Source organism: Drosophila ananassae (genome assembly GCF_017639315.1).
Source record: "Drosophila ananassae strain 14024-0371.13 chromosome Y unlocalized genomic scaffold, ASM1763931v2 tig00000111, whole genome shotgun sequence".
NCBI classification, from domain to species: domain Eukaryota; kingdom Metazoa; phylum Arthropoda; class Insecta; order Diptera; family Drosophilidae; genus Drosophila; species Drosophila ananassae.
The window spans coordinates 68721-80845 of NW_025319068.1; the positions used below are offsets into that span (position 1 = coordinate 68721).

Consider the following 12125-nt stretch of genomic DNA (forward strand, 5'->3'; position numbering starts at 1 on the left):
GGGACACCCGTTGTGCCATTTCGTGGTGATGCCATTCGGGTTGACAAACGCAGCCCAAAGGCTGTGTCGGCTGATGCACAAAGTAATACCGCAGAGGCTCAGGGAAAGCGTCTTCGTGTACCTGGACGACCTATTAGTAGTGTCAGAAAATTTTCAGGAACACATGGAAATGCTGGAAGAGGTATCCAGGAGCCTGAAGGCAGCAGGGCTGACGATTGGCCTAAAGAAGTCGCACTTCTGCTTCAAGGAGCTGCGTTACCTAGGATATGTGATCGGCGGAGGAAACGTGAGGACGAACCTGGGTCCGTCTTCTCTGGGAAAGTGGAGGCCTCCACTTTCTCTGGGAAAGTGGAGGCCATAAAAAAGGTGATGATGCCGAACAGTGCCAAGGAGGTTCGACGGTTTCTCGGGATGGCAGGGTGGTATCGAAGATTCATACGGAACTTTGCAGAACTGGCGGCGCCGCTCACGGATACCTTGAAAAAAGGCAAGTTCGTTATGACAGAGGAGGCGGAGAAGTCCGTAAGGACGCTGAAGGAGGCGCTGAGTGCATCACCGGTTCTGAGACATCCGGATTTTAAAAGGATGTTTTATGTACAGTGCGATGCTTCAGATACCGGAGTAGGAGCGGTACTGTTCCAAATAGAGGAGGACAAAAGCGAGCATCCCATAGCCTTCTTTTCGCAGAAACTGAACCCAGCGCAGCGCAACTACAGCGTGACCGAGAAAGAATGTTTAGCAGCCGTGCTGGCGGTGGAACGTTTTCGTCCGAACATTGAGCTTATGCCGTGTAAGCTGATCACGGATCATTCGAGCCTACAATGGATCATGTCCGTCAAGAACCTGTCCGGAAGGTTAGCGAGGTGGTCGTTCAAACTGCAACCATATCAGATGGCAATCGAGCACTGTAAAGGATCAGAGAACGTGGTGGCAGACACGCTCTCCAGGATGGTGGAAGCCGTCGAGGAACCAGAGGAAGACTGGATGCTCGGATTCCAAACCACGGAATTTGAATCCCAAGAGTACATGGAGTTAAAGCAGTTGCTCGAGGAGGAAAAGGATAGGTTTCCTGATGTAAAGATTGTGGATGGCTTCGTGTTCAAAAGGACAGAATGTAAAAGCGCGGTGGAGTTAGAGGAGAACACCTGGAAGTTGTGGGTACCGGCCTCGCTGAGCGCGGCCATGTTAGACCAGGCGCATTCCCCGCCCGATAAGGTTCATGGGGGGATGGCGAAGACCTTGCATCGCTTAAGGCAGCGATTTTATTGGCCAGGAATGGTGGCTCACCGGGCTTTTGTGAGGGAATGTCGGACTTGCAAGGAGACGAAACCTACGACCAGCGGCCCGCGGCCAGGTCTAGAAGCCGAAACGGTAACCTACAGACCATTCCAGAAGCTATGCATAGATTTTTTGGGGAAATATCCGAGGTCTCGAAAAGGACACGCGTATATCTTTATTGTGGTAGACCATTTTTCAAAGTTCGTGTTCCTGAAAGCCATGAAGGAAGCAACGACGGCAGAGGTGGTTAGGTTCCTGGTGGGTGAGGTGTTTCACACCTTTGGAGTGCCGGAGACCATTCATTCGGACAATGGTAAACAGTTCGTGGCAAAGCGATTCCAGGAAATGATGCAGGAATTCCACATCCGCCACGTCAGAACAGCAGTGTATTCCCCTCAGTCGAATGCGGCAGAGGGGGTGAACCAGTCGGTACTGAACGCCATTAGGCCCTTTGCCCTGTTTGGACAGCACATGTTCACAGATGGAACCGATTATAAGGTGGCTAGGAAGATAAAGGCACTGGAAGACAATGAGCTCCTGTGTTTGCCGCCGTCGGACAGGATCGCCTTGATCAGAGACGCGGTAAGGAGGAACATGCACGGGGCACATGAAGCAAGTGCAAGAACTTATAACAGGAAGACGCGAGTGATTCGGTTTCGGCCTGGCCAGGAAGTCTTCCGGAGGAATTTTGTCTTAAGCGACTTTGGGAAGAGCTTCAATGCCAAATTCGCAAGGAAGTTTGTGAAATGCAGAATCCGAAGGCCGATTGGCGAAAATATGTATGAGGTGGAGGTGGTAAAGGATCTGAGGCAGTGACACTAATAAGAAAGGAAATAGATAACGACCAACGGAGAGGTGCCTGGAAGAGAAAAGAAAGCATAAATCAGGCATCTTGTAGATATGGAGGTACTTGCGGGACAGGAAGACTGCGGCAGAGAGAAGAAGTCAAGTGCCATGGTGACATCGAGAATCCGAGGGGTCGTCTCCCACGTTGGGCGCTGAGGATAGGGTCCAGAGCCGCCTCCCGAGCATGGGTCTGATCCAAGGAGTAGAGCTGAATCGTCCATATTTCCATTGTCATTTGACGCTAATAAGCGTAAAATGCTAATGTGGCTGTTGTGGCCGATGTAAACAATCGGAGCAGGGCTGTTAAGAAAAGGGCGGCAGGGCTGCCACCTAGTCCCGGGCAGGGAAATTTTTGAATAAGAGGGTTGATGACCTGGGACGGATCGGGTCCGGAACAACGGTCCGATCCGAATGACCATGGCAGGGAAAGATCGAAGGGAAGGTGAATTGAAAGGCAGTGGTCAAGCGGTGCGGTCGTAGACATATGAAATAAAAAAAAAAAAGAGGAAGACAAAAAAAAGCGCTTTCTCATGTTCTGTGGGGCAAAGGAATCATAATTTTGCCGGATCAAAGGAATTGAAGGAGACAAAGCGGGAAGCAGGATCGGCAGGAAGATAAGGTAAGAGGTCGGTCCAGGAAGGGGAGCCGTAATTAATGGGCTTCTTCATTTCCAGGACCGACCAGACTCGCATCTCCGAAAAAAAAACGGAAGGAAAAAGTTAGGCCTGGCGTATTTTTTTTTTTGGGGAATTTAAAAGTCTCAAAAATCAAAAAACCCAACGGTCGTTTGATCCCCCCCTCTTTTCCTATTGATTTTGGCGCCGCAGTTTTTTTGGCGCCTTGGTGAAGATAGAAGCCGGGCCTTAAATGTGATTGTGAAGGGCGGCTGAAGGTGTTGATTTGACCCACCGAGAACGGACCCCAGGCTAGGAGGCTCCTTTTATATATATATGACAGGTTGGCCATAATCCGGAGAATCGCCCCGCCTTCTCGGGGCCGGAATCCGCCCACGAAGGAAAGAAGCCTGGAAAATAGCCGATTGGAAATCCGACAGAGATTTCAAAATATATTAGAAGAGAACCGTTTTTGCCTTATTGATTATTTATTTCTATTTTATAATTATTTATTATTTAATTTTAATACTTATTTATTTTTGTGTTGGTGTATATGTATTTCATTGTTCTTTAATTATTCCGTTATTTTTTTTTATTCTGGTTTTTTTTTTATATATTTATGTTATTCTTTTTATTAGTACATTTAAATGTAAGTTCCGTTGTGCCATTTCGTGGTGATGCCATTCGGGTTGACAAACGCAGCCCAAAGGCTGTGTCGGCTGATGGACAAAGTAATACCGCAGAGGCTCAGGGAAAGCGTCTTCGTGTACCTGGACGACCTATTAGTAGTGTCAGAAAATTTTCAGGAACACATGGAAATGCTGGAAGAGGTATCCAGGAGCCTGACGATTGGCCTAAAGAAGTCGCACTTCTGCTTCAAGGAGCTGCGTTACCTAGGATATGTGATCGGCGGAGGAATCGTGAGGACGGTACTGTTCCAAATAGAGGAGGACAAAAGCGAGCGTCCCATAGCCTTCTTTTCGCAGAAACTGAACCCAGCGCAGCGCAACTACAGCGTGACCGAGAAAGAATGTTTAGCAGCCGTGCCGGCGGTGGAACGTTTTCGTCCGAACATTGAGCTTATACCGTGTAAGCTGATCACGGATCATTCGAGCCTACAATGGATCATGATCGTCAAGAACCTGGCCGGAAGGTTAGCGAGGTGGTCGTTCAAACTGCAACCATATCAGATGGCAATCGAGCACTGTAAAGGATCAGAGAACGTGGTGGCAGACACGCTCTCCAGGATGGTGGAAGCCGTCGAGGAACCAGAGGAAGACTGGATGCTCGGATTCCAAACCACGGAATTTGAATCCCAAGAGTACATGGAGTTAAAGCCGTTGCTCGAGGAGGAAAAGGATAGGTTTCCTGATGTAAAGATTGTGGATGGCTTCGTGTTCAAAAGGACAGAATGTAAAAGCGCGGTGGAGTTAGAGGAGAACACCTGGAAGTTGTGGGTACCGGCCTCGCTGAGCGCGGCCATGTTAGACCAGGCGCATTCCCCGCCCGATAAGGTTCATGGGGGGATGGCGAAGACCTTGCATCGCTTAAGGCAGCGATTTTATTGGCCAGGAATGGTGGCTCACCGGGCTTTTGTGAGGGAATGTCGGACTTGCAAGGAGACGAAACCTACGACCAGCGGCCCGCGGCCAGGTCTAGAAGCCGAAACGGTAACCTACAGACCATTCCAGAAGCTATGCATAGATTTTTTGGGGAAATATCCGAGGTCTCGAAAAGGGCACGCGTATATCTTTATTGTGGTAGACCATTTTTCAAAGTTCGTGTTCCTGAAAGCCATGAAGGAAGCAACGACGGCAGAGGTGGTTAGGTTCCTGGTGGGTGAGGTGTTTCACACCTTTGGAGTGCCGGAGACCATTCATTCGGACAATGGTAAACAGTTCGTGGCAAAGCGATTCCAGGAAATGATGCAGGAATTCCACATCCGCCACGTCAGAACAGCAGTGTATTCCCCTTAATTGAATGCGGCAGAGGGGGTGAACCAGTCGGTACTGAACGCCATTAGGCCCTTTGCCCTGTTTGGACAGCACATGTTCACAGATGGAACCGATTATAAGGTGGCTAGGAAGATAAAGGCACTGGAGGACAATGAGCTCCTGTGTTTGCCGCCGTCGGACAGGATCGCCTTGATCAGAGACGCGGTAAGGAGGAACATGCACGGGGCACATGAAGCAAGTGCAAGAACTTATAACAGGAAGACGCGAGTGATTCGGTTTCGGCCTGGCCAGGAAGTCTTCCGGAGGAATTTTGTCTTAAGCGACTTTGGGAAGAGCTTCAATGCCAAATTCGCAAGGAAGTTTGTGAAATGCAGAATCCGAAGGCCGATTGGCGAAAATATGTATGAGGTGGAGGTGGTAAAGGATCTGAGGCAGTGACACTAATAAGAAAGGAAATAGATAACGACCAACGGAGAGGTGCCTGGAAGAGAAAAGAAAGCATAAATCAGGCATCTTGTAGATATGGAGGTACTTGCGGGACAGGAAGACTCCGGCAGAGAGAAGAAGTCAAGTGCCATGGTGACATCGAGAATCCGAGGGGTCGTCTCCCACGTTGGGCGCTGAGGATAGGGTCCAGAGCCGCCTCCCGAGCATGGGTCTGATCCAAGGAGTAGAGCTGAATCGTCCATATTTCCATTGTCATTTGACGCTAATAAGCGTAAAATGCTAATGTGGCTGTTGTGGCCGATGTAAACAATCGGAGCAGGGCTGCCACATAGTTAAGAAAAGGGCGGCAGGGCTGCCACCTAGTCCCGGGCAGGGAAATTTTTGAATAAGAGGGTTGATGACCTGGGACGGATCGGGTCCGGAACAACGGTCCGATCCGAATGACCATGGCAGGGAAAGATCGAAGGGAAGGTGAATTGAAAGGCAGTGGTCAAGCGGTGCGGTCGTAGACATATGAAATAAAAAAAAAAAGAGGAAGACAAAAAAAAGCGCTTTCTCATGTTCTGTGGGGCAAAGGAATCATAATTTTGCCGGATCAAAGGAATTGAAGGAGACAAAGCGGGAAGCAGGATCGGCAGGAAGATAAGGTAAGAGGTCGGTCCAGGAAGGAGAGCCGTAATTAATTGCCTTCTTCATTTCCAGGACCGACCAGACTCGCATCTCCGAAAAAAAAAACGGAAGAAAAAAAGTTAGGCCTGGCGTATTTTTTTTTTTGGGGAATTTAAAAGTCTCAAAAATCAAAAAACCCAACGGTCGTTTGATCCCCCCCCTCTTTTCCTATTGATTTTGGCGCCGCAGTTTTTTTGGCGCCTTGGTGAAGATAGAAGCCGGGCCTGAAATGTGATTGTGAAGGGCGGCTGAAGGTGTTGATTTGACCCACCGAGAACGGACCCCAGGAGGCTCCTTTTATATATATATGACAGGTTGGCCATAATCCGGAGAATTGCCCCGCCTTCTCGGGGCCGGAATCCGCCCACGAAGGAAAGAAGCCTGGAAAATAGCCGATTGGAAATCCGACAGAGATTTCAAAATATATTAGAAGAGGAACGTTTTTGCCTTATTGATTATTTATTTCTATTTTATAATTATTTATTATTTAATTTTAATACCTATATATTTTTGTGTTGGTGTATATGTATTTCATTGTTCTTTAATTATTCCGTTATTTTTTTTATTCTGGTTTTTTTTTTTATATATTTATGTTATTCTTTTTATTAGTACATTTAAATGTAAGTTCCGATCGCGGCCGTTGAAGTAAACGGTTGACAATTTCCCAAGGAAATCAAATAAATTTCCTTTTTGTTATGGCGGTAGTCCCTACGTATTAAGGAGAGCTCTCTTAGGTAGGGATATAAATCCGGGCGGAAAGTGAGTTGGTTATAATCATATTATTAAGATTTAAGCCCAGACCGAAACCAAAGCGTCGGAATAGGAGAAAGTAAAAGATAAAGATAGAAAACTGATTAAGCCTAATTTGTATAGATTATTTAATAAAAATTTGAATGAAAGAATGAAGACTGAGTAGAAGATAAAGTTGGGGTTAGGGATAGGATAATGGGGAAGTTAAGAGGGGATTGAGAGGAAAAGCAGAATAGGGGCGGACGCAAGAGGTGGCCAGCGTTCCGCTACGGAAGGGAGGGCAGGCACAGCTACTCCAGGTCAGCAGGAGTAGGATAGAGATCCCGTGTTAATCAGGTGAGGATAAGTGTTAAGAGTTTGTTTGTCTCAGTATGTTAGGACTTGAATTTAAATGTTGTGGGGAATTTAGTGTTATGAAACGTCTAACATGTGCTGTTTAGTATATGTTGGATGTTTATTATTGTTAGCGGTCTGTATGGGAAGGGTCAGGGAAACCACGGCCCTAGTTGAGCTAGCCGGAGCCAGACCCATGCCGATTGGCGGACCGTAGGATCAGGAGTTGGTCGTAACAATTTTTGAGCGTAATATTCTTGACCGATATGTGCAAAGGCATGAGCAGCTAGAAGGAATTTGTTTAGCAGATTTTGCAGCTTGGTATAGATTCCATAAGCGCAATACACGATCTGCCGCTAATCATGGTGAGGACTATGATGAAGCAAATGATTTGGAGGTTGATGTTGAAGACGAAGTTGCTGAGCAAAACTATCCACTGATGGACGGGTCTGGTCACGTTAAGAAACGTAAGCATCCCCTGATTCTTAGATGGGTTCGCTTTAGCATTAACTCTTCACCATCGGATTATTTCCGAGAGCATTTAATACTCTTCTATCCTTCGCGAAATGAAGAAGCTGAACTTCTTTCCAACGACGTTGAAAACACATTCAGAACTAATCATGAATCTATTAGGATCATGAAAAAAAGTATGATGTGTTTGATGATATGGAGTTAGAAAGAGTTCTTGAAGATTTGCAAGAGGATAGGGGGGATAATAATCCCAATTTGGAAGAACCTGCCTCCCAATTTTTAGACGAAGAATTTAGAGCTTTAGCAGTGCCTAATATAGAGCGGAACGTAAATATTCTTCAGGATGACAATGCAACGAATAATCCTGAAGAAGATGGCGAACTTCAATTAATTAGACTCTAACGGGGTCCAATGATGACCTTTGCTCGCTAACTCGGTCCCTCAACTATAAACAAAGACAATATTATGCACATGTAATGCATAATGTTGTTTGTAAAAATATATTTTGAATGGTTCACGAAGAAGTGAACCATTTCAATTCCATTAAATTAGCGCAAATTGCGACGGAAGAGTTAGTTTCCACTGCAGTTGCTGCAGTGAAAACTGCGAACATATCTGCACGAAATAGAGAAAGTACGAGAATAAGATATGCTCAAAATATGAAAACCTCTGAAACTGAGGGCTTACCATATGTTCTTCATCTCAAAACAACTGCTAAATATATGGTTACCGTTAATATTGACACAAATGACGGACTTGTAAATGGAGCAACTGGTCAGCTAAAACAAATTGACCATTGCGTAGTTAATGGCTCAAATTTAATAACGCGTCTTTGGATTCATTTTTTCGATCCCATGGTTGGTGCAATCGCCAGATCAAAAGTTCGAAATAGTCCAGATCCCGAATGGACTCCTACAGTAAAAGCCTCTCGAGTTTTTCAGTCTGGAAGATCAGAGCATGCTTCTGTTGACAGAAAACAATTCCCAATTGTTCCTGCTGAGGCTATTACCATCCATAAAAGCCAAGGAGCAACATATAGCAAAGTCGCGGTGCATCTTAAAAGAGGCATTAAACGAGCTTCGCTATATGTTGGATGCAGTAGAGCTACTAGCGCATCGGGACTTTTCCTTCTAGGCGACTTTGTTCCTCCAACAAGATTTGGAGCTCCAAATGTCCAAGCCGAACTCAAGGAAAAGTTCTTGACTACGCATTACGAGCTTGTGGCTAACAGAAACGTAGCAAACTGCCTATATTACCATAATGTTGAGTCCCTTCGAAGCCATCCCGAAGATATTTTTAACGACCCTATTATTCCCAGCGAAGATTTTTCTTTGCAAGATTTCGATATTATAAAACGAATTGACAGCAATCGATTAAATGGTTTTGGGAGAAATGGAATAATTATTTATGAGAAGCAAAACATTTCTGAAAATGTAATGTTTTTGTTTGAGACAAATAAGTCTTTAAATCCTAGAACCATATATCAATCTATTGCTTTTAAATATCTTGATACATCTTTTATTGTTGTTTATAGAAATCCTGCGTATCCTATAACACAATTTCGAAATGAAGTTATGGCGGATGTAGAAAGAATACGCAGATTAGAAAATAATAGCAAATTGGTAATATTAGGAGATTTTAATATATGCAGATCCAGAAGCATTGATCAACTTGAAGAGGCTTTAAGTGAACATAACCTTAGTCCAATTAATAATATTGCAACTACAAAACACTTAACGCAAATTGATTGGATATTTGCTGAAAATGAGCTGAGGAATGCTGTAGCTATTACATATAAAACAACCTACAGTCATCATGATGGAATTTTCTTAACATATTAATTTATTTATTTATCATATTTATTATTAATTTATTTATTAAATTCATTAACATAAATTGTACATATTTATAGAAATTATTAATATGCCTGTAGATTTCGATAAATTATTTATTTAAAAAAGTGCAAAATAGATTAAGTTATTTATTTCCCTCTCGTGGATTGAGACCTTGTCGTGGTGAGGGGGCTGTGTATGTGAGGATTCTTAATAAACATCACGGAAACCAGCATCAATCCTTTGTTATAATTAGTTTATAAAATATACTGTACATTCATCGAATTTATGAAAGAATAGTTTATGTTTAACTTTGAAGAAAACACTATTTTCAATAATTCAGTTATATGGCAGCTACAAGATATAGTCGGCCGACCTTTAGGTAATTTGCGATACGTTACGAGTTACGTTATGTTGGGCAAAAATAAAATTTGCAAAATGTCCCAACCCTCAAACTTAAAAAAAACAAGAAAGGAAAGCTAACTTCGGGCGGAGCCGAAGTTGATATACCCTTGCAGTTCAGTCGCAGTCCGCTAGGTGGCGCCACGCATCTTATATTATTAGTTATATAGCGGATCGTATATAGTCGGCCGATCCTTATGAAAATTGGTAGATCAGATTGCTTTTCCCAAAATAAAATCTGTTCCAAATCCCATCTTTCTAACTTAAAAAGCACCAGAGTTATGCCAATTTCGATCGTTCTGTGACAGCTATAGGATATAGTCGGCCGATCCTTATGAAATTTTGTACATAAGATATTTTGGTCAAACATAACATGTGTGGAAAGTCCCAACCCTCTAACTTAAAAAACGAAAGTTATGGCATTTCCGATCAATCAGTTATATGGCAGATATAGGATATAGTCGGCCGATCCCGGCCGTTTCGACTTATATACTGCCTGTAAACAAAAGAAGGATGTGTGCAAAGTTTCAACTCGATAGCTCTTAAACTGAGAGGCTAGTTTGCGTAGAAACAGACAGACGGACAGACGGACTTGCTTATATCGACTCAGGAGGTGATCCTGATCAAGCATATATATACTTTATAGGGTCGGAGATGTCTCCTTCACTGCGTTGCACACGTTTGACCAAAATTATAATACCCTCTGCAAGGGTATAAAAAATAGTGGAGCAAAAATAAATAACAACATATATAAAAGTTGTAAAAATTTAATTATAACAAGAAAGGAAAGCTAACTTCGGGCGGAGCCGAAGTTGATATACCCTTGCAGTTCAGTCGCAGACCGCTAGGTGGCGCCACCATCTTATTTTATTAGATATATAGCGGATCGCTTATAGTCGGCCGATCCTTATGAAAATTGGCAGATCAGATTGTTTTCCCCAAAATAGAATCTGTACCAAATCCCATCTTTCTAACTTAAAAAACAGCAAAGTTATGCCAATTTCGATCGTTGTATGACAGCTATAGGATATAGTCGGCCGATCCTTATGAAATTTTGTACATAAGACATTTTGGTCAAACATAACATGTGTGGAAAGTCCCAACCCTCTAACTTATGTATAAATATGTGCTAACCTACATGTACTGCCTGTGGATAAAATAAAACATAATATATATATATGATAGCAATCACTGTCGTCCCCTACCACTCGTTCGAGCTCGAGCTCGACTTCCCAGTTTGGCATTGCCAAAATTCAGTGGAAATTATTCGGATTTCAAAAATTTCATTAGTCTTTTCGAGACATTAGTTGACAAAGATGTAAACATTCCTGTTATTGAGAAATTTAATCATTTAATTTCTTGCCTCTCTGGTGAAGCCTTAGGAACTATCAAGGCATTCCAAGTCACCGAGAGTAATTACGACAAAGCTATCGCTAGTCTAAAAAGAGTTTATGATAACGAATGTCTCATCTTTGCGAACCAAATTCGTCAACTGTTTAGCCTTCCGAAAATTTCTCAGCCGTCTGCGTCGTCGTTAAGGGGTCTCATCGACCCTGTGTCATCAATTTATGGATCACTATTATCCATAGGAGATGATACTAAAATTGCAAACTCAATGATTATTCATTTAGTTTTGAGTAGAGTGGATCTAGTGACCAAGCAAAAATGGGAAGAGTCACTGGATTATGAGGAATTGCCGCTGTGGTCCGATTTCGAAAAAATACTAAATCGTAGATACCAGCATCTGTCCGCTGAAGAGACTGGCAACCCAAAACAAGAAAAAACTGGGTTCAGCAAGCAACTGAATAGAACTTCGTTAGCTTGTTCTAATACCAACGCCAAACCAGCTTGCAGTTATTGTAACGCTAACAACCATTTTTTGGCCCAGTGCAGTCCGTTCGCTCGCCTTGCTGTAATGCAAAGGTTTGGGTTGTTTAAGTCAGCCTCCCTATGTTTGAATTGTCTGCGAAAAGGTCACACGGTAGCGAATTGTAAATCGACCAGGTGCCAAATCTGTTCAAGATCGCACCATAAACTTCTGCACCGATTTACAGTGACCGAAAATAACTTAGCATTTCCACCACCCACACAAAATCCTCCTCCAGAGTTAACGAATGATGGCTCTTCTACTTCACATGCTTTGCATGCGTCGTCTGTAGAAAGGGTTTTGTTAGCAACGTCGATCATAAGCGTTCGAACAACAAATGGTGAGCACATATTGGCCCGAACATTACTTGACTCAGGGTCACAAATGAATTTTATTACAGAAGATCTTGCTCAACGCTTACAGATCCGTAGGGAGGAATCGTGCATCAACTTGCTTGGAATTGGTCAAACTAATTCACAAGTCAAGAAAAAGATACACACCGTGGTGAAGTCGAGAGTCAATAGTAACGAGTTTCCGTTTGACTTTTGGGTTTTGAAAACAATTTCAGGCTATCACCCTGACCAGTCAGTCAACGTGAAAGATTGGACCCTACCAAACAACTTGCCATTAGCAGACCCATATTTTTACAAAGCTCAGCGGA

General features: G+C 43.6%; 1 protein-coding gene across 1 annotated transcript; it reads left to right on the forward strand.

Moving 5' to 3' along the window:
* The first annotated feature begins 387 nt into the window (after window positions 1-387).
* LOC123258221 (uncharacterized mitochondrial protein AtMg00860-like) lies at window positions 388-7121 on the forward strand. Its single transcript, XM_044718094.1, has 2 exons — window positions 388-648; window positions 7071-7121. The coding sequence occupies exons 1-2, from the start codon at window positions 412-414 to the stop codon at window positions 7107-7109; spliced, it is 276 nt and encodes a 91-aa protein (XP_044574029.1). The 5' UTR covers window positions 388-411; the 3' UTR covers window positions 7110-7121.
* Window positions 7122-12125: the final 5004 nt, after the last annotated feature.